The 27,375-nt window shown below is 34.8% G+C and overlaps 2 protein-coding genes across 10 annotated transcripts in view; both read right to left on the bottom strand.

Moving 5' to 3' along the window:
- LOC148275553 (uncharacterized) overlaps nt 1-27,375 on the bottom strand; it is a 97,834-nt gene that overhangs the window by 33,487 nt on the left and 36,972 nt on the right. The gene's annotated exons all lie outside the window — the stretch shown is intronic.
- pds5 (cohesin associated factor B pds5) overlaps nt 1-27,375 on the bottom strand; it is a 42,475-nt gene that overhangs the window by 14,901 nt on the left and 199 nt on the right. For 4 of the 9 annotated variants that reach the window (XM_088235542.1, XM_088235535.1, XM_088235541.1 and 1 more), the window contains exons 1-14: nt 27,047-27,320; nt 25,060-25,149; nt 22,680-22,880; nt 20,663-20,847; nt 20,136-20,343; nt 18,391-18,559; nt 16,800-17,028; nt 13,014-13,246; nt 10,753-10,927; nt 8,824-9,064; nt 6,049-6,267; nt 4,363-4,504; nt 3,376-3,469; nt 1,740-1,923 (exon numbers count right to left, since the gene is read on the bottom strand). In XM_088235542.1, coding sequence (XP_088091668.1) covers nt 1,740-1,923; nt 3,376-3,469; nt 4,363-4,504; nt 6,049-6,267; nt 8,824-9,064; nt 10,753-10,927; nt 13,014-13,246; nt 16,800-17,028; nt 18,391-18,559; nt 20,136-20,343; nt 20,663-20,847; nt 22,680-22,880; nt 25,060-25,140 — 2,361 coding nt within the window. In that variant the 5' untranslated portion in view covers nt 25,141-25,149; nt 27,047-27,320. The other 5 variants (XM_088235536.1, XM_088235540.1, XM_088235543.1 and 2 more) reach the window with 4 other exon arrangements.

Here is a 27,375-nt window from a genome sequence, read left to right as displayed (position 1 = left end):
ATGTGGACATCGCTAAACGCCCCCAAGAGACCCTATCGTCGGGCAGCACTCTTGCCTTCTCTCAGGTCCCTCAGTTCCGCCGAATTAAGTCGAAAGATCGTTATAGATGGCCTTCCAGGACGGCGTGAGCCCGCAGGAGAGGCATATTGGGCTTAGGTTATCCTGAGGCATGCGCAGCTCGTGTTCAAGCCAGGTCCACCGCCGTATTCTCAAGACGCTTATTATTGGATGCAGCAGCAGCTGCTACTGTTCTCAGACCTCAATGCTAGTTATGAACTCGAACTACCTTCATTCTCCTCGAGCACTCACTCTCAAAACAAAGAAATTTGATGTTCTGAGCTTTGGTAAGATGCCAAGATTCACACCCATATACAAGTACTGGCATTACACAAGAGTTGAATAATCGGCATTTCAATTTGACCAAGTATAGACTAGAGTTCCAGACAACACGCATCTCGCAACTCTTCGTGCATGCTTCTATCCTCAGTTATGTGAACTCGCAAATATTTAAAGCTATCAACTTTCTCGATCCTCTGCCTATTATTATAGAGAGGTTGATCAGGGTCAGGACAGAATTTGACGCACAAAATCTGAGTTTTTTTTTGTATTAATATTCCCAGGCGAGCAGAGTTTATCTGCGATTTGTCAACAATTTCCTGAAGATCACTAACATACTTTTTAAGAAGAACCACATCATCTGCATACTCCAAGGCACACAGTTTTAGGGGGAGTTCGCTTCTATGCCTCAATCAGATGGTATTGATTTGCATTATGAACTGTCTCATTGATGCCCCTGAAATTTTGCAAAAGATTCTTTTTAACGTTCCCACCCGTAGACTAAGAAATAATGAAATGCTTTTCCTCGGTCACTACAGGACCAATTATGGTGCACAGTCGCCTTTGCCCAGAATGATCAGGCGGGTGAACGATCATCAAGATCTTGATTATTATGGTGTAAGGATGTCTTTCTTTACAAATCAGCTAAAGAATCTGTATAGTTAGCCTATGCTTTTTACTTAATCTAAAAAATCTATCATCTGTCTTTGCTGCTTATTTCTGTTCCTTATATTTTTTTATTCCTTTGTAAAAATTTCTTTTAATTGTAATGTTTATAATGGACTTTGTCCGTAAATAAATAAATAATAATAATAATAATAAGATTAAATCCATCAATATGGTGAATAAGAACGGTGCAAGAACGCAGCCTTGTCTCACTCCAGTGGAAACTCGGAACCAATCACTCAAAGGGCTGCCGATTCTCACGAGACAATCGCTGTCTATGTGGAGCGGAGCGCCTTTATAATAACAATACTTCACAAAAGTTAACTACTAAAAAGAATGCAAATGTTTAAACAGAGGTAGAATGGTGAATACTACAGTGTGTAGAGGTCACTAGTTTACTAGTCAATGACAGGTCAAAAGCCCAGTAAATGCCTAAACTTCCATAAACTCTTCTCAAAAATCTTTTACCTCTCCGTTGCAATAAATTTGAAGATAATCTCAACACCACAAAACCTGTTTCCAATTCGAAGATTAACATAATTCTACAGTCTGTTGCCCTAACAATAGCCTTCGCGGGAAGGTGATCGGAGCACATTTGGTTGATGCGTTTGAAATGTGACGGTGTACATGCATTATTTTCTAAATGTAAAAATGTTTCCAGCTTCCCCGAGACTTTCTGGCAGCGCATTCTGCCGCTAGGCGGCTACGTACATAATGTGAAGTGGGGATTGACTGACCTTTCTGGAGACGATGTTCTTGATCTGCACGGGGTATTTGTCAGGGAGGTTGAAGGCGATGTGGCCGAGAGTGACGATGGCCGTGCGGTAGTGCTCCGAAGAGGGTGTCAGGGTGGACTTGAGTGTGTCCAGTATCTCCATGAATATGGTCTCGTGCTGGTCGGCCATGTTCACAAATATGCATCTACGAAAAAAAACAAAATATAAATAATGTACTGTTTAAATGAGGACAGGACGATTAAGTCCTGTCCCAGCATCGGTCTGTCCTATTATCCTTGTGTGAAAAGAAATTTGGAGGACAGTGAAAGTATTCCCTCTACATATCTGAAAACCATTTTTTGTCAATAAACAAGTTAATCTTTATTATTATTATTTATTTATTTATTTGATGGACTTATGCAGTCCATTCTAACGATGGTAAATACAATTTCTTATAATAAATACAGGCACTAATAAAATACAACTAAATAAAATTAAAGCTAGGACAAAAAAATAAAAATTACTACATCAAGACAAGATCCGGTCTATCTTTTTAAATCTATAAAGACTTACACCAAAAAACTCCAGATCTTGTCTCGAATTTACAATATGACACAATCGGGACATTGGTGCATGCAAGCCATAGTTTGTGTGTTGCTGTGTTGATTGAGGAACAGCACATTATTATTTCGCAACCGGCGGATCGGAACATTGAATGCCACTTGTTCCAGTAACGATGGTACATCAATTCAGCAAATTTTTTTTTCAAATTTCAATTTCGTAAATTGCAGTTTTAATTGAATTGTATAGAGGGTGGCTGCATTGTCCTCGTGTAAATGCACACGGACAGGAGAGGAGGACCATAGACAATTGCTTCACAAGTGCCTGTCGCACCAGCACATTTTTTCTGCTAAAAATGTCGGCACAAAAATTCCAATATTACCATTTAGTTCGTCCTCCAACAATATTTGTATAAGAGAAATAATATTTTTCATAAACTCGCTCGTAACCCGTATTGAACCATAGTTCTGTCCTGTCCCATTATACTGCCCTGTGCGGTTGAGGCTATTCACGAAGCTGTGATTTGGACAATATTGTCCTGTCTATTGTATTGCCCTCATGTGAACCGAGGTTAATGTTGATGTCTAACAGCAAATTGAGATTTTTTTTTAATACCACAATATTCGTACCATTTCTTAAAAATTTACAGCCAGTATAAACATTCATCGATTACCTAAAAAAAACACGCCGGCTTAATAAAATATCAAAGTATTTTTGATTTTTCAAAACATGATACTTTATTGTGTAGGTTGATCCCTAATTTTAATAATTGATATTGTGTGCTGATGAAATATAAAAGACAATTATAAACTATACACATATTCTAAATTAGATTATTTTCAGGCTTGGTTGTTGTCGAGTTTTGAAAAAACGATCCTAAATTGATCGTATCCAATTTTGGAAAATTCATGGGAGATTTGATTTAATTATTTATAGTAGGTACCTATGATTAATTTATTTATTGTGGAAATCAATCAATAAATAAGTATAAGATAAAAATTGAAAAAAAAAAGACCAATAATTATAGATTTCTGTTATAATTATGATTACAAGGAAAAAAAAATTTACAATAATTCCAAGTTGTTAGAAGACATACCTGACTGCGTTCTTGGCTTGTTTGGGGGTTCCTACCTCAGCATACGCCTTGCATAACATGGTCAGTCGGGGGAATAGGCTAGGGCAAGCTTCATCTGTAAAATTACATCATATGTAATAAAAGAGAAAGTGTATATTTTACAAGAAATTATCGTTGAGATAAAAGATATTTTTGTATTATTTTTACTCATTGTAAAATGAGGAAGGTACTCGGATACCTAACCTGACCATGCATACCATTTTTAGTTAGTCAGTCTTGTCCCAAAGCACAGTTTCAGGACACCAAAATGTCCCGTTATCTGCACTACGGGAAAATGGATATAAAAATATTTTTGTACATGCGGTAAAAGTAACAGCATTTAATTGTACAGAAAAGTTTGTCATAAATGTACGAAAATATATATGTATACTTTGAATGATGTCATAAGTTATTAGGAATCAACCAATCAATGAGGCAGTTCAGTCCTATGGGAAATTGTATATAAAAACATGTTTTCTCACGCGCAGTAAAAATTAGAGCATTAAATTATACGGCAAAGATTCTTAAAACTGTATGAAAAAAAAATAATAAAAAATATTTTAATAAAAATTAACTACTTTGAACAATGTCACTAGTTCATAGGAATCAACCAATAAGAGATGAAAAATATTTACGATATTTATTTAAAATATTAAATAGTACGTCAACGGAACAATAGCAGAACTGACCGAGAAGAAGCAGAAGAGAACTTGAGACGTCACATGCGGATTGATTTCAGATAAACAAAACTTTTGAAAATCCTAGCGCTGATAATACGATACATAAAAATTGAAAAAAAAAATTGGCTTAGTTTAATGGTCTATTAACAAATATATTTTTATTTTAGCGTTTGTGATTACCAGATTCCGGAAAGCACTTTTTTTCAACATTTAGTATATTTTGAGGAAAATAAAAAAATCATTCTAGCGATTCAAAATAAAATAAATTATCAGAGATTGGAGTACTGACTGAGGGGTTTGTATTTCCCGAGGAAGGTGAGCACGGCCAGGATCTGCGGAGCCACGCTCTCCTCGTCCATCTCCAGCATGGCCAGCAGTTGCATGAGGATGTCCTCGTGGAGGAAGTGGGACGGAAACACAAACGAGAGCATCTGGAAAGCAAACAAACATTTATTCGTACAAATTAGGGATGCATCAGTACGCGATTCTGCTGATAAAATACGGATACTAATGTAAAAGGTGCAAACTGTAAATAAGACACAAAGTTGCTTGCATAAAATTAATTGACTATAATGGTAAACAGAAAGAAATTGAAAATACAATTTTTTTTATCAGGCAAATACAACTTGTTATAAATCAGTCTTTTTAAAAGCGGGCGATAACGCCCACCTTGTGGGCTCTGAAGGCTTTTAGGGGGCGGTAGAAGGCTCACAGAAAATTGGGGGGCGTTGTCGCAGTCTATGGGGGCGATGGCTGATTTTAAAAAAGATGTAAAATTATATTTTCCTCATATTTTAAACTAAAATAATTTCAATTATATTCGTACCGTTTTTGTTTTATTTAGCCAAAAATCGACTGCATTTTACTAAATGTGACGACTTACGGCTATTTTTAAGTAAATTCTAGCCTGATATTGACAAACTTGTTAAAGTGCATCAAATTCATTCTTCACATTAGATAAGTTTTATAATGCTTTATTTTAATTTTAATAAAGAAAATGCGTTTTAATTGCTCGGATTAAGGCTTAGTCTGGTAAAACGCACGCAAAATGAGGAAATCATACGATTTTGTCATTTTCAAACGAATGATTTTTTCAATCGCACAATAATAAAAAAACATAAATTAGTTCAAAATAATAATTTTTAAAGGAATTTTTAAAGGAATTTTTGTTAAAAAATATACTTAAAAATTTTATGTAACTAAAATATAATTACTTTTAGACCGGCAGATTATGCCATTTTAAATTTAGACTTAGCTAAGGTATATGGGATCTCAATAAAGACTAAGTATCGAACTAAATTGTTGTAATAATTTCAAGATAATAAATTGAACAATTTTTTTGTTTTTGAAAAGAAATACAAGCATTTTAAATGACATACATTTTTGTGACATTTTCCTTTATTTCTATGTAAAATTATGCCTTCGGTAATACTTTAAAAAAAAATATTTATTGAAATATTTTAGTTGAAACATTTTTTTATAGAATCGTATTTTTTTTATTTTTAAAAGAAGATAATTCTGGTTGTAATATTAAATTTATAACTTCATACCTCTTCTTCTTCATACCTGTCCTTATCAGTATCGAAAAAAAAAACTCTTAAAATGTAAGTTTGAATTTAGAAATAGGATAAGAGACGCTTAAAAAAATAATTGCAACAGCTGTTTTTAAGATGCGCTTTGATTGAAATTTGGGGGGCTTTAGAAAAATTATCATTCTCAATGTAGACGGTAGATGAAATAAGTTTGAGAACCTATGTTATAAACTAAAATACTTGGTACACTTCCACTTAAAAAAGATGAGAAATCTCTCCGCATATTTGAGAGGAAAATACTAAGAAAGGTATTTAAGAGCTGTGCAGGAAAACGGAGTTTGGAGAATATGGTTCAACAAAGAAGTCTATGACATCTACAATGAGCCCAGCATAATAGGGGGGCTGCGATGGGCAAGGCACGTGGAACACATAATGTTACTAACCACAAGTAGCCTGAGGCCCCTTTCCCCGGCAGTGCTGGGGTTGAGGGAGGCCTCGTCGATGATGTTTCCCCCGCGCAGACAGTCCTCCACGTAGGAGATGAGGATCCGCAGAGCCTCGTGGTCGATCATGACGGAGCTGACCCTCTCCAGGAGCATCTTCACGGTGTTGTAGTACAGGTTGGTCATTATGGGCTGGCCCAACTTCTTAAGTACAGCCGCCTGGAATAATACACGGCGTTTAAGATTGGCAAAATCACACAGCACATAAAGCTAGCTACAAGTAAAATGGATTGTCTCATTCGCCCAAACCAATATTGAATCAACTGCTCCACAAATGTATAGTTTATGTTATGTTTTTTTTCTTTCATTGTGCATATTGTAATATAAATAATATAGATGTACATATATTAATTATAAACATAAATACGTAGTGTTTAAAACTGTCTAAACATTTTGTCAATTATCTCTGTTTATTAAGTCTTCTTTGTTTATTCTCAAATGTAAAAATATTTAAAAAAAAAGTATATTGTTAAGTGTCCTCGGCACGGGTAACCCCAGTGAGGTCACATTATGATTATTATTAAACATAGTTTGAAATGGAAAAAATATGAATAAATAAAATAAATAAATATATTTAAATATATATTTTTTTTTTATAAGGTGACAATTTTTTTCAAATCTACTGTACCCATAACCCTGGCATAATATTAAATTGCATTATTCCAAGGATGTTCAATGATCTACTGCAAACTATCATTAACATAAAAGATCTTCAATTTAAAAAAAAGAACTGAAGAAATATCTGCTAAATACTTTAAAGTGTCTGTTAAAAGGCAATAAATAAATATGTATAATATAAAATTGTGTAAAATAAACTTGTATCAAAAAAAGTGTCCCACTGAAAACGCTTTAGACTTAGTGTAATACAGTAAAACCTCGTTTTTACGTTCTTCCACTTTACGTATTCCAGGTATTTACACTGAAATATTCAGGACCCATTTTTCTTCATACATTCTTATACAAATATTCCCCCTTAAAAAATTTCTTAAATTATTTGATGTGTCAAAAATCCAAAGTTATGTCGTAATAATGATGCCGCGACCCGCGCGCCACTGCGTGTGCCATGCGAATGAAGAATAAAAACAGGTAAAAAACTAATAAAGGATAAATTATTGTCTTAACCTAAATTCAAATCAGTTCCAGTGTAATCGACCTTTTTGTTCAAGTGTCTTCCTTTAGGGTTAGTCTTAGTTTTCATTTGAACAAAAACGTCACATTGACTTGTACAAATCATGATACACAGCTGACAAACGTTTAAAAACAATAAGGTTTTAATATCATTAAATTGCGATGTTTAAAACATAACAATATAAATATTTAAAGATATAAAAAAGATGGTTTAAAAACCCGCGAACTATATGACAGTTGTTTTTAGTGATGCCATAGAAAAAAAAGTGATACGGTATAAATAAAATTTCCCAACATTTAGGGGAAAAAATATTTTATGTTATTTTATGCAAATTCAAAATTCTATTTTAGTTTTTTTTTATTTACACATAAAATAATTTTAACATGCTGTTTTTAAATCAAATAAAAAATAGATTACATAATATGGTTTTAAAAAATATAAAAATATTTTTAGTGAAATCATTGAAAAAAGGTAAAAGAAATATTGTCAATTTCCACTTATCACCGTTTTTACAATTTTTCTGAAAGTATATGTACACAAATAATAATAAAATTCCTAAGTATATGTAATGTTATTCCTATTTTTTCCATACATTTTTCATTTCCTCACTTTAGCGTTTTCCTCAGTTTTACACTTTTTATTCTTGCTCCCTTGAAAAACGTAAAAAGGGGGTTTTACTGTATGTGTTTAAAAATACCAAATAAATTTTGCAGCGACAAAACGGACCCCAGAAAAACTCATTGTGCAACCGTATTTTTCGTCTGCCTGAAGAGAAAAGCAAATATATCGAAAAAATTTGTTTTTACAATTTAAATTGACTTTATGTCAATAAGTTTTATATTTTTCAAAAATCTCTTGGAAAACTGTAGTGAGTGAAATTCTGCACATCAGAGGTAGACGGATGCAAATCCTTACGTCAAATGTTTAAAAGAAGCCTAAAGAATCTCTACTTTCTCTAAGTGGTTTCTAATAATTGAAGCATTAATTTGTATTTTCAGTATCTTAATACATTGGTTTATTCATTACAAGACCTACATTTCTTCAAAACCAATGGACATGATCACAAAGTGGATACGCAAATCGAAATGTCATTTCATCAAATTCTGGATTTGCATCCGTTTTCCTCTGAGGTACGGAATTCTACAATCTTAAACATTTAGCAATATGCTAGAGATTGTAGAAAAAAATAATTTTTACACATGTTTTAATTAATCTGTACCTAATGAATTTTACCTAACTGACAAAATAATAAATAAATAGATTTACACATTCCATTTTAAAAAAAACATCTATACTTTTAATTTTAGCTCATAACTCGTATTTTACTAATTGTATTTTTGTTTTCTATAAGTAGATATGGTAATTTATGATAACTTAATTGGTCAATTCATTTTTAATATGAGATGATTGTTTTTTTTTATATGACTGTATGTTGTCAAATGAACAAATATTTGTTTTTAAAAAAAGTATTTTCGTTACTATTTTTCTATGTTTTCCCAAAAACAGTGATCATGATCATGATCATGGACAGTGGCATTTTGGCTTGTAACCCCTCATGTACGAAATAGTGACATGTTGTGTGTTACCGTGGTCCTGACGCAGGTCTCGCAGCTGACGTCGGGGCTGACGATGGCCTCCATGCCGCGCAGAAGCGCCGGGTCGTGGCGCATGTGCGCGGAGAACTTGGTGAGGAACTCCTGCGCCTTGACCGGCTCCGGCAGGAACTTGGAGCTGATCTGGTGCACTCGCGCCTGGACCTCTTTCAGAGCGCCCGCCGATACGCCGCGCTTGTGCAGCTCCACCCACTCGGCCACGCTGCGACGGACGCTGAGAAAGACATACAACACAATGAAAGATTTTAAAAAGCAAATAAAGTCGAATTTGGAATGCTCGCGGAAATAGTAAGATCTCGGGCGTAATGAAGAAATATTAGTTGACATTTGTGACAAGAAAGCCATTAAATTAGTAAAGCCATTAATCAAAAACTTTAAATAATAAATAATCAATTAAATTTAACTTCAAGTCCTCTTTTAAAACTATTCCCGTTATGATTTATTTTATCTTCTTTCTCTCTCTTTCTTTCAATTTTCTGTCTCTTTCATACAATATTTTATTATATAAATAGCAAAGCGTGTAATTATAAGTTAGTTAATTCCTGACGATGAGGTAGTAACCTCAAAACAGGTCGAAGTGTAATAAAAAAAATAAATTAAAGTGGTTTATACAAATTTATAAACAAATAAGTACAAAATAGGTATCCTATCCTATAAAGGGTGAAAGGACTGATGATGTCAGTAATAGGTGTTTTTGCCAACAACATTGAAAAAGCATCACACATATGGTTGAAATTGCATGCAAAAAAATTCAAGCTTTGGGAACTCAGGAACCAGCCATCTTATGGCAATTTAAAACTTATGTTATTCTTACGAATGTCATGTTACATTTGTTTACTTGGCGACAATGGTAATGCATTGAAAAAAACCATTCTCTGGTATGACGAGTAATGTTTATAACAAGCAAATGCAGTCGGTCCCACCTGTGTCCGCCGAGTGGATTCTGGCAATTTTTCGTCAGGAGTCACCTGTGGTTATCGGATTAGAATCGCATCAAAAACGGATTAACTATGGGTGGCTTCAGCCAGACGACAGAATTTGATCCAGGATACGGCCCTACCCAATGTAGGGAGTACCGCTTTACCCACCGTTAAACTACTGGGAGTTTTACTCAATTCTGACTTTTCGTTTGACGCTCAAATTAGTAGAACGATAAGTTCATGCTTCTATCAGCTGAGACAAATTAAATGCATACGAAAAAATTTGCCGGTTGATGCCGCCCGTCAATTAATAAATGCGTTTGTAGTGTCTAGAGTCGATTATTGTAGTGGTATCTATGCAGGTCTACCAATGAACAAAATGACTCGCCTACATACTGTATTGAATGCTGCAGCGAGACTTATTTTCGGAATCTCTAAGTTCAGTCATATCACTCCACTACTTCAGGAATTACACTGGCTACGTTTTCCACAGAGGGTTGAATACAAACTCTGTTGGTTTATGTATAAATCACTGCACAACTCTGCTCTGGAATATCTAAGGGAACTATGCATTCCAGATGAACTAGCTGACAGGCGTCTCACGCTTAGATCAGCTACGTCTACGGCGAGAGGAAAAGTTATTATACCTCTACGCAAACAGCGCACTAAATTTAATGAACGCGCATTTGCGGTCGCAGGCCCTATGGCATGGAATTCTCTCCCAGCAGAGGTGCGAGGCTGTGAAAGTGAAGTGATGTTTCGGAAAAAACTTAAAACCCACTGGTTCTCTAAATCATTTGAATAAATCCGTAGCATGTGACAACCAAATAAATTGTTTTAATTAAATTACAAATTTAAAAGCTTCATTTAATTTAATTTATCTATATAATTACTATGTAAAGCGCCCTTGAGGTATTATATTACGAAAATGGCGCTATATAAGTTATCTATAATAATAATAATAGAATTGCGGGTTACTCACGCCAGCTGATGCTTCTGAAGTTCCACAAAAGCCTTGGTGGCGTTCTCGTCAATATTCCCGAGGAGATAGTAGAGTTTCTTCATGCGTTCGGCAACGGGTAAAGTATACGGGACTAGAGACGTGTTCAGGAGGCGCTCCACTAATAATCTGTCTTCCATTGTGGTCATGTAGTAGCCTAGAATTTAATACAAATACCATCATTTATATATAGAGTTTTTCTACTAACATTTCTTGGTGGAACTGCATTTTTAATTATAATAATAAAAATACTTATATAGTTTTATTCTACTTTTATTTATTAATTTTTACCAGTGACCTGGTTTAAAAGTGGAATAAAACTATAATAAAAATGTATATACGTATTTTTATTATTGTAATTAACCACTATTTATATTTCAAATCACGTTTTGCTTTGAAAAATCATTATATATTTAAATGTACAAATACTTAAAATTAATATTTGAAGCACTAACTTTGTGTTTCCACGTTGAAAAATATAATAGTGAAAAATCACTAAAGTAAATTTTATATTTCGATCGGTTTCAGAACATAACTGTTCCATTGACAAGGCTTAAAATAAACAAACACGAAATATTTTAATTTTCACCAAATAACAAGCATATGCCTAAAAACATATTATCTGCTAACATATGTTCAGTGTTTTTTGGTCCAGGCTACCGTTTCTCAGAAAAGTTCAATACAAATGTTGATGGATGCAGAAAACGAGGAAGACTGAGAAAGACATGGCACGATCAAGTCCATCAAATACTTGAAGATGGACATGTCAAAAGTAGGAATAATCGACGTGCGTGCATGAGAAGATGTATGAATGTAGAGGAAGCGAGGTCTGTATGCCAAGATAGAGTGTTATGGCATTATATCCTCTCTGCCTACCCTACGGGAAACGGCGTGATGGTTTGTTTGTTTGTTTGTGTAAGTTCAATACAGCGGAAGAACTGTTTGTCAAAATGTTCAGGAGGACAAAAAACCTTGTGAATTTATTTAAAAAAATCAATGATGTATATTCTGTGTTGTTCATTTACATTAAAAAATCTGTTTTTATTATCGTATGTATCTATTAGACGTAAACAGTGGCAGTTACGCATGGCATATTCGCCGTATTGTATGTATGTACAAATCGTGTACATATCATCCGCTGTATTGGATTTGGGGATATATGCGGTATCGCTTGTTTCTTTGATGGGAATAATTAATTCGCGCTAATAAATTTAATGGAATGCAAGCAGTTTATTGGTCAATTTCGAAATTTAAATACACCGATAACTTTACGCCTCAACCAAAAATTTCAAGAAACAAACTTCTTAATGTATGCTTTGAATTGACATGTAGGGTCCATTGATCAATGACACACACGCACCAAACGACTTTACCAGAAATCTAGAGCATCGACCAAAGAAAAACAACATAGCTATTTAACACAACACAAAATATTGTGCAAGACTTTAACTCAATAATGAAATCGGATGATAAATTCACTGCAACGTTCTGGAGTGCATTAACTTCACCCCCGCCTTAAGAGACATCAATATTCTGTTCGGAACTTAATATTCTGTTCATATTGTATTTTATAACATTATGTACCTAGCTGCTTAAAACCTTTAACTGCATTTCTTTAGCTTATTTAAAAATAAAAAATATTATTATAATTTTTTTTTTTTTTTTAAAACCAACTAAATTTCTAAACACAGTTCTATATTTTATTTACTTTATATTGTATTTTTTAAAATTTATGTTGTTAATACACTCATCTTTTTATTTTATACCAACTATACTTCTTTTAACACTGTTCCTATCTTTTATTTCTTTATTAAAAAGATTTTAATTTTTAAAAAAATTATGTTGTTTATATACTCATCTTTTTTTATACCAACTTTACTTCTAAACACTGTTCTATCTTTTGTTGCTTTATATTGTATTTTTTAAATTTTATGTTGTTTATATACTCATATTTTATATAACTTTCATGTATGTAAAAGCCTTATGGGCGTGTAAAATCAATATTTTTTTTTTTAAAAAACCGACATGACCTATAGAAGGACTACACAGGGCATGGTAACATCACATCAGACAGTCAATTCAATTAAGTTATCGCCATTACTCTCCCACTTTATAACCAAGATCTGTATTTTATTTAACATGTAATAAATACACATATGACCATCAATTTCGTTTATTGTATCATCGCTAACTGGGGTAGAAGCTCCACCCTATCAACAACCAACAAAATTATATAGACATACCGTGCAATATCTTGTCCTTGATCCACATGACAGCCTTCTTGGTGGCCTGTGGCACGTTCGGATCCATGAGGTGCTTTTTGTAGATCATGGCCAACCCGGCCATGGCCTCCTTGCGGATCTTGAACTTTTTGTCCAGGGTCCTCTCCTTCACAAAGTCCAGCAGGTCGTCCGACTGGGAGACCACCTCGAAATCGCGCTGGGCCGTAGTTACAATTGCCATCACTACCTCGTATCTAGATAAAAAGAATTGTTGCACATTTTGATAATAAGATACAAGTGAAAACAATTAACGATCTTAAAACTTTTAATTGCAAGAAATCCTAAATTATTCAGGAGTGTTAAAACTAATTACCACAGTTTAACAATATTTTCAGTGTGTCCAAATGTTTGTACATTTTTCTTTCACATTTCCTTCTCTAAAATGTTCTCTATCTTTGTTGCAACTTTTAATGCTAAACGTTTAGAAACAATAAAGTTTTAATATCATTAAATTGCGATGTTTAACCCTTACGCTGCTACGCAGTTTTTCAAGAATCTAATCAGAAATCCTCTTATTTATACATTTTAAAAATATTTTATCGAATACGTTGTTTTCCAACACACTACTGTTTTATCAATTAATAGCAATTCCAAGAAAAATCTTCCATTTCATAAATATCTCATTCAAGCCTAATGGAGTGAGCAAGATAGACATTTCGTGCCGCAAATAGACATTTTTCGTACAGCGGTTGTAAACCCTTTCTTAATTGAAAATAAAAACAAACAAAACTGATCTCGTAATGCAATCTCAAGGCACATTGTTATTATTGAAAAGAAATAATTATGACAGTTTTTTTGTTGATTGCGGGGCAAAGTGCTCTGTTATATATTATCAAACCTACCACTTCCATCAATGCATCTTAACAAAAATTGAGTAAAATATATCTTGAAATTTGTTGCAACAGAGAGGGAAAACATTTTTGCCAAGGGAATATGGAAGTCTAGGCATTTACAGGACTTATGATCTGTCATTGGCTGGTTTAAATCACCACTTTACACACTGCAAAATATTCACTATTCTGGGTACGTTTACACATCCACATTCATGATTTTTTTTACATTACCTCAACTCTTCCATCTGTTGACTTTTGCCAACTAAAAGAGCTGAAACCTTTATTGATGTCGGTGAGTTTCATCTGGATAAACTATTTCACCTCTTAAGCAATGCCTACAAATACTTTAAATTTTTATGTAAGTTATTTTAATCAACAATATTTTGAGTATGTCCAAATGTTTGTAGGGAGTTATTTAGATTGAAACTTAAAGGTAACCGGTAAATTTACTAAGAAGTGATATTATTTCTTGGTAGTTGTTATAATATAATTTTAATTTGAAAAAAATAATGTTTTTGTACAACTGTCTCACAAATTGATATCACTTCTAAGAAAAATATTCCGTTACACTAATAGCTAGTTCACGCATAATGGATTGAGCGAGATAGACAACAGTTGCCGAAATTAAAAACAGCTGAGGTAAATTACATATTTTTTACATTTACATATTTTTAATCTTACTTTGTTACTCTAACTAACAATTTAACTCTGCAAAGCGTCCTTTTTATTATGAATAAATTTACAAAATATATCATTCAAAATGATAACGGATAGTGAAAGTGATAAGAAGAAATAATAGTACCTCGCCGAGAAACTCGGAGGCTTAGCAGCTCAACCTATTCCGAAAGTGAATATGACAATAACGATATTTTTTTAAGTGATAGTGATAATAATTTAAAATATGACTCTTACGAAGAGCACGAAATCGAAGAAGCTTTTTCTGAAGTATTTTTGGATCAATATCGAGCTGATATACCTCATTTACGTTTTGTTTGTAGAATAGAGTTTGTATAGTAATAATTACGTTTTGTTAGTAGAGTAATAATTACTACCTAATGAACAGCTAAATCATTTTGATTTACCATTACTGTGGGTACCCATTATAATAAATTAACAAATGATTTTTTTAATATTCATAGTTCTAATTGACAATCATTAGGTTCCATGGTGAATTATTTTTATGTTTTATGGCTCTTTACTTATTTGTTTATATTCTTAATTATGGGGTTTTCCGGTGATATAGGGACCTCACTAGATAAGAGTTATTGTATTAAAGGTAAAGTATTCAATTAGTTATTCTAATGAATAAGGAAGTACATCAATATTTTCGTAATCACTGACTTGGGTTTAATAGCGGGGAAAACACCAAATATAATTATTTTCCTCAAATATCATATAAGTGATTCAAAATCTAACAATTAACATAGATTTATTTTTTTCACTGTTTTTGGAATGTAAAAAAGTTCACTGTTTCAGGTCCCGACTAGCTAGAAGTTTCCTGTGTTTAGTCGTTTCTCTTTTCTTAAAAGCACTGCAAATTTAAACATCACAAGTAAATTTATAATGAGGGTGTTTAGTGGTTTAAAAAAAAATGTTTTTAGACAAAGATTTTTTTTTCAATTTTTTTGTATCGTATTATCAGCGCTACGGTCTTTTAAAGTTTTGTATTTCTGACATTAATCTGCGTGTGACGTCGCAAGTTCTCTTCCGCTTCTTCTCGGTTAGTTCTGTTGATTGGTCCATTGACGATTAGCAAACCGGAATTCTTACACAACCCTCTTATCATTGGTTGATTCATATGAACAAGTGACGTCGTTCAAAGCTGTTCGTTTTCATTAAAATATTGATTAAAATATTTTAAAATGATTTTTTATTCATTTTCAAGAAACTTTGCTGTACAATTTAATGCTTAAATTTTTACTGCGCGTAAGAAAACATTTTTTAGATTAAATTTTTCGTAGGGCTGAAATAGGTACGAAACTAAATAATAACCCGTCGAATAAGTAATTTTATGTTTTGAAAATGTTTTAAAACCACTGACGGTTAAGTGCAACAAGCAGTTCCCGAATTCATTTACCCTTTTTGGGGATTATGACGTCAGCATCAGTCTAGTTAGAACTTTATGATAGGGATTAACAACAACGATATATCGTTGTTTAGCAGTATAAGGGTTAAAACATAACATAATTTTAGGTTAATTTTTCAAATGTAAATCTTGTATGATTTTAGGTTTAATGTTTTTTTTATAAATCTTGGGTATAAGGAAATTCATGTTTTAAAAAAAAAAAAAAAATATTAAGCCAATGTGTTAATATAATAAATGTTTGTAAAAGGCAGATTTGCCGTTTATGTTAATAAAATAAAATAAAATAACAATAGAAATATTTAAAGTTATGAAAAGATGGTTTCAAAAGTTGTCATAAAAGTGGAAATTTTTTGCCGCGATCTATATGACAGTTGCTTTTAGTGATATCATAGAAAAAAGTGATACAGTATAAAAGGAATTTTCCAACATTTAGGGGAAAAATTATTGTATGTTATTTTATGCAAATTTAAAATTCTATTTACGTTTTTTTTTTTGCTGTTAAATCAAATAAAAAAAACAGATTACATAATATTGTTGGAAAAAATATAAAAATATTTTTAGTGAAATCACTGAAAATAGTAGAGGATAGTATTCCATATCACTCTGTCTTTGCATACAGATCTCGCTTCCTCTACATTCATACATCTTCTTATGCACGCGCGCTGATTATTCCGACTTGACACGGCCACCTTTAAGTATTTGTTGAATTTGTCTTGCCATGCTTTTCTGCATTAAATATTTAAAACTGTTTTTGATGTTTCACAGGTTGGGGTGCTCCTGGAAGAACATGCAGTACTGGACACACTCAGACAGTATTAGATATCTTACCTGACTTGCTCCTCCCCGTCGTGTTGACGCATCTTGAGGGTGTCGGTGATGTCCTTGCGCAGGTCCGGGTGGTGCACCAAGAAGTGCATGCAGTACTGGACGCACTTGATGCGGATCTGCACGGAGATGTCGTTGAAGCGGCCCAGGAAGGCCCTCCAGAGGGCGGGATACATACGCGCCAGGTTCGAGTCCTTTTCGGAGAACATGCGTGCCAACAAAGCAACAGCGCCTGAGAAGTGCACATATTGAAGTTTTAGGGATAGGAATATCTGCTTTGACAGTAGTTAAAGAGCCTTACACAAGCTTTCACAACACTGAGATGAGTGAGATGCTTGCCGCCGCTAGACTACATAATGAGAATAGACTGTTGGACACCAAGGCTCTAATTTTATTATATTATACGATTGTTAGAAGCCACTTGGAATACGCATCTAACAGCTGATTTGTATTTGGTGCCATGCATTTAGAGGAGGTCGTAGAAGGGTGGGGTTGGTCTTATTCGAAAGGGGAGGTCCTAAAGTTTCATTTGCCACCTCATCAGTAATCGCCATGCAGTAGGACCGGTGAGCAGTGCGCGTTTGACATCAAAGCGTTCTTTTCCAACAGCCGCTCCGTTATCGCCACTCAACATACCTTCTGTTCAATATTCCTGGTAGCACATTGAAACTCTCCCTAAATCTGTCCACCCATGAAACGATCGATTGCCGACCGGAAACCCGCCCTCCAGGTCGAACTGAGTGCGGAAGGCACGTTGAGTGGCAGTAACGGAGCGGCTGATTGAATGAACGCTTCGACGACAAACGCGGGCTGCTCACCGGTCCACTGAATGGTGGTACTGCCGAGGTGAAAAATAAAACTTTTAGACCTCTTTCGAACGAGACCAACTTCACCCTTCTACGACTACCCCTTAACGCTTGGCGCCAAATACAAATCAGCAAAGTTAGTTGCTGCACCCTGTCTAACAAGAATAGAAAACATTCAGAACAAATTTACTCTCGCTGCCTCCACCTACCATGGAATCACTTCTCTACAATACTGCAGAGTGTGTGCGGACTGACTAGTTGACTACAGAATTACTTAGTTAAATAACAATACACATTTCAGGCCAGGATTTGTAGATATATTTTCTTTACTAACTTTGTACAATTTGTGGAAATCTGCTATTGGTTCTGAGTTTATACAATATATCTGTTGTTTACTATAAATATGTAAGAAGATCTGTTGGTTGGTTGAGCTGAAGACCTCGAAAAAAAAAAAAGAATTAACTGAGGAAAAGCCTAAATGTTATAATTAGCCAACCGATGGAACACTGTTTTGGAAAAAACAACGGCAGAAGCAAAGTTGTACACCTACTTGATTGGTTTGAATCACCGAGTGATGCAAAATATACCTATACTCTATACTAAATATTCAGCTGGTTGGGTATCACACTATTCACCCAATATAGCTAGAATGATTTCAGCATTTAGTTTATTAACATTCCAATATATTAATTTATTATAAAAATATTCTTTAAAATGATTTTTAAAACACAAGATGTTAAGTGGTAAATGCACAAAATTAAAGAAAAGAAAAGGTTGAGGACACTCACAGAACCGTTCGACTTCGTGAGCACTTTTCAATTTGCACTCCAGTTGGGGAAGCACTGCCAGGAGCACAGAAGGACAGCAGAGGTTCAGCTCGTAGATCAGCTCATACACCTTGCTGCATATTGGGAGAGTCTTCTCTTCCTTGCCCAAGATCAGGACATGGTTGAAGAACTGTATACAAAGGACAAATGGTAAATGAATGTGTTTGAAAGAGAGAATGCCCGCTAATATCATTTATCTAATATGAAAAAAAAACTGCCAAAAATCACACACACGATAGATGTTTTAAGCTTATGGACGAATTAAGTACGATAGAAACTCGATATTTGCGCCGGCCGGAAAAAAACGTCCCACGCCCGTGAACTGGGAGTTGTACATATGCGCATTATACTTTTAGGCATGCCGTAATACACTCATTCCTTTTTGTAATAAATTTGGAAATTCCATTTTCTCTGAATATAGGAGTCCTTAATTTAAATTAAGTTAATTCCATGCTTTGGTTGATTAGTTATTCAGACATTTGGTTTTTACAATAAGGAAGTTCAGTTCATTTTTTAAAGTTTTGTATTTCTGAAATAACTCCGCGTGCAACGTCAGAGGTTTTTCTTCAGATTGGTTTGTTTACGGTAAGCAAATCGGATATCCTTCACAGCTCTCATATAATTAGTTGGTTCATATGAATCAGTGACGTCGTTCAAAGTAGTGTGTTTTTATTAAAATATTTTTAATTATTTTTTCATATATTTTCAAGAAACTTTGCGGTGCAATTTAACGCTCCAATTTATACCGCGCGCAAGAAAACAATTTTTGTATCCAATTTCCCGTAGGGCTGAGGTTCCTCATAATTTGTAAACAGCGTTTCAGAGTTTTTCTAGGTTGTATAGATCTAGGGTGGTCAACTAGATTAGACCAGAGGTGTCCTTTCTAGTGTCCAGTGCGGTCTACCATCATCATACCTCTATTTGCATACAATGGTGCATAGAGCACCGGGTTGGAACACCAAATACAACATAGCTCGAGCATCTGCCATACGATACAAAATCCAGTCCAAAATATTGTAGTTTAAAAACATATATTTCACACCAAATCTGATGGTATTTGAACCTAGGACTTCCAAGAAAGCGAAAAGACTCGTCTACGGTACTGGTTTTATTTTACACTCAGTACTGAATTTTCCAACTTAATCATACATTTGATTAAAAAAATTGAAAAAATAATTTTGTCACAGATGCAATACAACTGTACTGGTTCTATTTTAAACTCAGTACTGTGTTTTTCAGCAGTCAGCCTCGTGGTGTAATGGTCAGCGCATTAGCCTACCATACAAGAGGTCTCGGGTTCGATTCCCGACATAGTTGATCCGAAATATTTATTTAAAAGGGTGCTTTCACACTAGAATATTTCACAGTCCCTGGACTGGTGCCTGAAGTGTAAGACTGATCAGCTTATCTTCATGTAACAAAAATGATCAAGATATGCTGTGATTGGTGTAATCAATGCTGTGCCCTATGCACCATTAAGTGCGGAAAGGGAATGATGATGCCTGTATTTTTCAACATTATGATACATTTGATTAAAAAAATATTTTGTCACAGTTGAAATATAACTAGGTAGCTGAAAAAGTTATAAAAGTCTTTGTCATTCTGTAGCTTTATTTTTTCTTTGCGTTGTTGCGATCGACAGCCCTCATAGCTACGATCAACCAGTCGATCAGTTAGTCACCGCTGATAAAGATAAATTGGTGTACCGTTTGTATATAGGGCTCCAGTGTATCGCTGGTCTTGACCACCAGTTCCTTGGCCAGCAGATAGGCATTCTTCTTCTCCTTCTTGTTGGGCTCCACCAGGTTGATGAGCACGATGTTCAGCAGCTCGTTGGACACCACATCGCTCTCCGTGATGAGCGGGCACAGTACGTCCAGCATGAATGATTTCACCTTGCTCGAGTGATCGTCACTGAAAAATGACGCCATTTATTTATTCCGTTCATGTAATTTATTGACAATACTTGTAATTAAAACATAATGTCACTGTCTTAGTTTAAAAAAAACTTTTAAATTAGACTTGTTTTATTACTGATATTTTTTTATTCAGCTAGGTTAATGGGAACTTTAGAAAATTGTATCAATTTCCAGATGTATTACAATTTTAAAAATAAAATATGAAAAAACTGGTTGGCATAAAGTATCAAAATAAATTATTCTGAATTAAAATTAAATGATTCCCCAAATGTCAAAAGACAGTTCTTAGAAAAAAATATATATAAAAAACATACTTGACAATCTTGAACATGAGGGAGAAGAGAGCACAGAAGATTTCCTGGCAGTCCTCGAGTTCAAAACACATGTTGAAGGACTTGACATAAGCCAGGTTTTCCAGCAGGTAAAAGTAGCGCTTGAAGGCCGGGTCCTTGGGGTCTCGCAGCCCAGACAACTGCTTTATGAGGAACATGAAGATCATCTGCAAAAATAAACATCAAATATTTATTTCAAGAGAACATACAGCTATACAATAATATTAATAACATATCTAATAAAAAAATAACACCTGTAGCCAATAACTGTTCTCAAATTGGTGAAGCCATAGAATTAAGAATAGTCCAGAAACCGCATATGCGTATCAAACAGACAGACAGAAAAACTGTGCCGTGTTGTGTCGTTCTAAAGTATAGAAATACTGCTGGGATCAAAAAGAAACAGGATGAGATCACATTTCATGTGTAAGTAGCAAATGCATATGTAAGTAGCATATGCATTTCATAAAAATTTAATTATTTTTCCATCCCTCAGATTGTTGAAGAAAACAAAATGGACATTTTGTTAGTGTTGCCAGGGTTATCAATTTTTTACGCTACTTTGCTCATCTGATGAGAGAACTAACAAAAATTGGACCTCTCGGATTAAACAACGCCGTGGTGGACATTTGACCAACATTGTCTTTAAAACATAATGGCATCAAATATTATTTAACATGACATAAAAATATCCGCCTTATGTAAAATAAAATTTGTTTAATTTTTTAAGTTCAAAGTTCATTAATTCAATTACTCTTATTAAATGACCCTTTACTTATCTACTCTATTGTGTCACTCAATGTTTTAACAAATTCCCTTTTTTTTAAATATTACATTTGTGTTGTGATTATATTTATCGCAATCTGGCAACATCATGCGGCGACTTCACGCATGCGCGCGGCGAAAGTGGAGCAAAGTGGGGGGTTTTTCGGATACAGTCCGATGTATTCAAATATGATTCTACGCTCCTTCTCGACTATTCTTAATTCTATGGGTGAAGCCAAATAATATCTAAAATAATAATAAATAAAAAAACAAAAAAAAAACAATTACATTCAATTTGTGGAATTGTGATTCAATTTATAAGACGCAAATGACTAACATTAGTTAACATTAGATGGGTGAGACGAATGGCATGAATAAATTTAAAGATTCTTATGCTAGCTCTGAATATTCTTATTTTTATCTTCATTCAAAAGATGTCAATTTTATGTGAATTAATTTCCAAGACTTATTATAGATCTTGCTGCTGAGGGACAGCTCCTTACACTTGATTTCTTGATTAATAATAATATCGTAGCGATCTAAGAACGACAGATGTGTGAAAAATGTGACATTGATTTTCTTTTACATTTGATCATGAAAAGGTTTTATAAAACAATGTTTGATTATGTCCAAATGCTTGCAGACTGGCTGGATTTCCTCCCTAAGGGAGTTGTTCATATTTAAATTTATTTCAACAGAGAGGAAAAACATTTTTGAGAAGGGAATATGGAAGTCTAGGCATTTACAGGGCTTATGACCTGTCGTTGGCTGGTTTAAGTGGCCACTTTACACACTGTGTAACATTCGCCACTCTGACCATGTTTGAACATCCACATTTCCTCAACTCTTCCATCTGTTGACTTTTGTGAAGTAAAAGAGCTGAAACCTTTATCACGTGGGTGACATTCATCCGGCTGAACCAAATCACCAACTAGTTTTTATAAAGATTTTTTATTCCAGATTTGATAAAAAAATCTATATAATTTATCGAGTTATGATATAAAGCGTAAAAAAATATTTGAACCAATCTCATGTAAAGTTGAAGAAAATCACATGCATCATGACAATATGGTCTCAATTGAAAAATACGTCATCATTAAAATCTGAAAGTATAATAAAATTAAGGTTCTAAGGGGTCACCAGATTTTTTTACTCGCAAAGGAACCGCGTATTCAAAACGGTTGAACAACACGGCAGTAAAGAAACTCAATTTGATAGTCAATGTTTCTCCCACCTTAACTTGGTCCTGTTCCTTGTAGGGGGCCTCAGGCGCGTAGACACGCAGAACATCGGCGATACAGCACGCGATGAGCAGCTGCACATCGCGGGACGCGTGGCCCAGGAAGTGTTCCTCGGCCAGGTGCAGAGCCAGCGGGATGTACTGCTGGTACATGCCCTCGTCCTGCCCGAGACCCTGGAGGGTGTGAGCCAGGGTCTGCAAAGGAAATCGTCGTTACAATGAAAAACGCAATTTTTACTATAGTTCTGTGCCAGATAGTGGCATTGATTTTGAACTCTAATTTGAAAAAATCATTATTATTATAGGCAGGCAGCCTTTGCTGGTGTATCTCGCGTCTCCTAGTCTGGTCTTAGTGGCAAGACTCAAATTAGCATCAAGACTAGAAGCCTTAATAGCAGTAAGCTTTTGTTTACAGAAGAAAACAGTGACAATGTCTAAAGCTAAGTGTTGGAAATGTGAAATTGCATTGACAATGTCTAAAGCTAAGTATAGGAAATGTGAAATTGCATTATTTGATGATCTGACCGATAAATTGTTTATTTTTTAATGTGTCTGATGGCAAAAATGATGACACAGCAGATGTGGTGTGGTATTTGAGAGCATTGGAAGCAAAGATAGCAACCTCCAAAAAAAAATTTTTTTTGGTTATTTATTTGACGGACTTATGCAATCCATTCTAACGATGGTAAATACAATTTCTTATAATAAATACAGGCACTAATAAAATAAAATACAACTAAATAAAATTAAAGCTAGGACAAAAAAAAATTACTACCCCAAGACAAGATCCGGTCAATCTTAGTGAATTTTTAAAACTATAAAGACTTACACAAAAAAATTCCAGATCTTGTCTCGAGTTTACAATACGACACAATCGGGACATTGGTGCATGCGAGCCATAGTTTGTGTGTTGCTGTGTTGATCGAGGAACAGCACATTATTATTTCGCAACCGGCAGATCGGAACATCGAATGCCACCTGTTCCAGTAACGATGGTACATCAATTAAGCCATTCAGCAAATTAAACAAGAATATGGAGTCAACGATATTTCTACGTTTTTGTAGACTTGAGATTTTTAACATTGACTCCATTTCTCCGTAAGTGTAGTCTCCCCTCTCGATCATGGATGATTGGCCATGCTACTTTTCTTAGCAAACGATGTTGCACCGATTCGATATGATTTATCCGGCCTACATAGAAGGGAGACCAGATCACGGATGCATATTCTAAAAGAGGACAAACAAGTGAGATGATGTCATTCTGTAGTTTATCAGCTTTATTTTTATAAAAATCATGAGTTGAGTTGCAAATGTAGTTTGAAATCATACTTCTGATGGTTTCAAAATAGTGATAAGCAAACATAACAATATCCATCAGCCATTTGTTTGACCAATATCATTTTTCTACTTAATGTTTTAACAATATTTTGAGTTTGTCCAAATTTTTGTAGACAAGGACTGGATTCAACTCCCTGGGGAGCTGTTTATATTAACATATTACAACAGAGATGAAGAACATATAAGAAAAGGTAATATATAAGTCTAGGCATCTACAGGGCTTATGACCTGTCAATGGCTGGTTTAAGTGGCCACTTTACACACTGTGTAACATTCACCATTCTGCCTATATTTGAACATCTATATTCCTTCAATTTCATCTGTTGATGTTTGTGAAGTTAAAGAGCTGAAACCTTTATTTATGCGGGTGAGATTCATCTAATTGAATTATTTCACCTACATACTAGGCAACGCCTGAAAATGTTATTTTTTCAATTTCTATACTTCTTCATGGACCAGGTAATTTATCAACAAAGGTTTCAGCTCTTTAACTTCACAAACATCAACAGATGAAAGAATTGAAGGAATATAGATGTTCAAATATAGGCAGAATGGTGAATGTTACACAGTGTGTAAAGTGGCCACTTAAACCAGCCATTGACAGGTCATAAGCCCTGTAGATGCCTAGACTTCTATATTACCTTTTCTTAAATGTTCTTCATCTCTGTTGTAATATGTTAATACTTAATGTTTGTCAAGTATTCCATACATATACTTACCCACTTATAATTTTTATGCTAAAATAAAATGTGAGAATAATATATTGCCATCGCGGTAGTGAATAGAGTATATGGTAGAAAAAGCATTCTTTATAATAGTAAAGAGAGCGAAGTGATAGTAAAAAATACTTTATAGTAGTAAAAAAGATAAAAGAAAAACAGCTTTTCCCATTCGACAACTAGCAATTTTTCCGTTTGTGGGCACCGCTACACAGACTTTTGTCCTCAGATGACGTGGGCAAGCTGTTCTCGGACTGGCATAAATGCTGTCCTAAGCACCACCGGGTGTGAGCAGGGATATGATGATGTTATATTACCTTAAGCCGTCGCACCAATTCATCCGGACCGAGATCATCTGTCACAGGGCGACACCCCTGTGGGTAAACTATGTCCGACATTCTGCCAACCTGTAAAAGAAATATAAAGGTAGCAAAAACCAATCGCAGACAACCAACCCGCAGGATGGAAACCAGATAATATCAGTAGAGGTTTGAGCCGTACAAAATAATTCTACTACGCGGCTATGTTAAGTTTAGATTACACCATGATTTCCTGATCCTGATTTTGGCAATTTTTCTGTGAATTTTGCCAAAAAGAAAATAAGAAGATGAGCTCTTAGCTCTGGAATGACCGGTATTTAAGTGAAACTACTGGACGAGTAACTAAATTATTTTTCATGCCTTTGATTTCAGGAAAACGCATCAAGTTGGCTAAGAACTAACTCAAATCCTCGCTGGTTACAGTGGTTTTATGAGCTATCTCTGCCGCTTTAAGCTCTCAGAAATCAATAGCTGTCCATGTGATTCAAGACACCCCAAGACGCCTCTCATTTGTTGATGCATTTAATACACTACATGTATAACTTATTTACAATTTTTTTTTTTATTCCAGTAAATTGGCTACATAGTGCAGAGCCAATTCTACCATATAAACATAAATAGAAACATTAATTATAAACATAAAACAAAATTTTATATTTGCAGCACTTATGGTGGTCTTAGCATATCCCGCCATCACTCGAACAACGGTGAATGGATCCACTCTGCAGTGGCTTGGAGAAGCGCGTTATTAGAGCTTTTCAGGCGTTCCCATAGGCTCCAGGTTCTTTGGCGAAGTAGGGCAGCAAAGGTGTTTACCCGTCCAGCTGTAAACATTTCAGAGGCACTGCAGTACCTAGGCAGTCCGAATAATTGCCTGTATGAATTATTATACGTGACCCTTAATTTACTCCATGCTGCTTGCGTATAATTGTTCCATAGTTCCGCTGTATACATGGATGTCAAATACGAAGTAAAGGTGATTTTCTTCACTTCGTCACTGCACTGAAAGAAGCATCTCGCTAGCATTGAGGCCCTGGCATTGATGGCTCTTCTCTGTCTCTCTATGTCCTGATCATCTTTACAATCATCAGTCAGTATGTGCCCTAGATACTTGACTTTTGCAGTTACTGTTAAACTGTTGTTGTCCAGGAATATAAGTGGTGATGGTTGGTTTATTGGGTGTGGACAGGAGAGTTGAGTAGGGAATGGGACGTTGATATCGGAGAGGTCGGATAGGAACTCAGGATAAAAATCATTAATGGGGCATCCAAAAAAAACATGATTTAAATCTTCCTCCTCAAGCTGACATTCACACATGGCAGAATCCTGGACATGAGTTCTGAACAGGTGAGAACCATTACAATAGTGCCCAATGCGCATTCTGCATATGGAAGATGTCTCAAATTTGTTCAGAATCATTTTGGAAAACCGAGGCATTTCTGTTGCATTTGGTATCAATTGGAAAAGATGTCTTCCCTTGGCTTGGGAGGAGGCTACCCAATATTTTTGGCATGTGCGAAGTTGCTTCGAGGAAAAATACCAATAATGTTGCAAAAGTCAAATGTAAGAAAAATCGAAACAACGATTAACCTCAAAGTACCGTAATATAGCACTGTCAACAATGTCCGAGAGGCTCTAACATTTCCCCGTGACACGGGTAGCGGGTATCTTATTTCATAAAACCAATAACAGCATTTTTCTGTAACACTGAACAAAATTCGAGTAATACACTGATATTGCCGAGAAATATAACAAAATAACAAGCGCTTCACGGGGCCCGCTCACCAAATCTACTTTTAAAATGGTCGCGTACAAATCACGACCTTACATCCATTTGTCACGAATTCCATGGTAAACAAACTAATTTTTTGACACTTCCGCACTCACTAAAAACTTAAAAACAATTTAAAATGCTCGAATGGATGAGCATTTATACAGCGAATACAATTTGAGATCATAAAACACACGTGCAATTGCAAATTACCTATTAAAAATCATAGACCTAAAAGTGTGTTGGCTTTCGTAAGAGTCGATGTTTACGCCTCGATTTGGTGGATTCAAATACCATTCAAAGTCCAACCCTGCGATTATTTCTTCACATAACACCGAAATAATGATAAATATAAATTGAGGCTTCTGTCAATAAACGAAATTCACTATTTTAACACAGAAAATGTTCAATAAACGAATCCGAAAACAGAAACGCTGTGCAGACGCCGAAACTGCGGGAAACATCGGTGTGAAATTAGAAATGAGTCGTGTATTGTCATTTCAGGGTCATCAGGAATACCATTTAAAGTAAAATAAATAATT

Source organism: Micrasema longulum, unplaced genomic scaffold (assembly GCF_059751315.1).
Source record: "Micrasema longulum isolate JH-2025_06_02 unplaced genomic scaffold, ASM5975131v1 h1tg001391l, whole genome shotgun sequence".
NCBI lineage: Eukaryota > Metazoa > Arthropoda > Insecta > Trichoptera > Brachycentridae > Micrasema > Micrasema longulum.
Note: the sequence above shows the minus strand (reverse complement) of the source record. Positions and strands in the feature narration are given on the sequence as shown.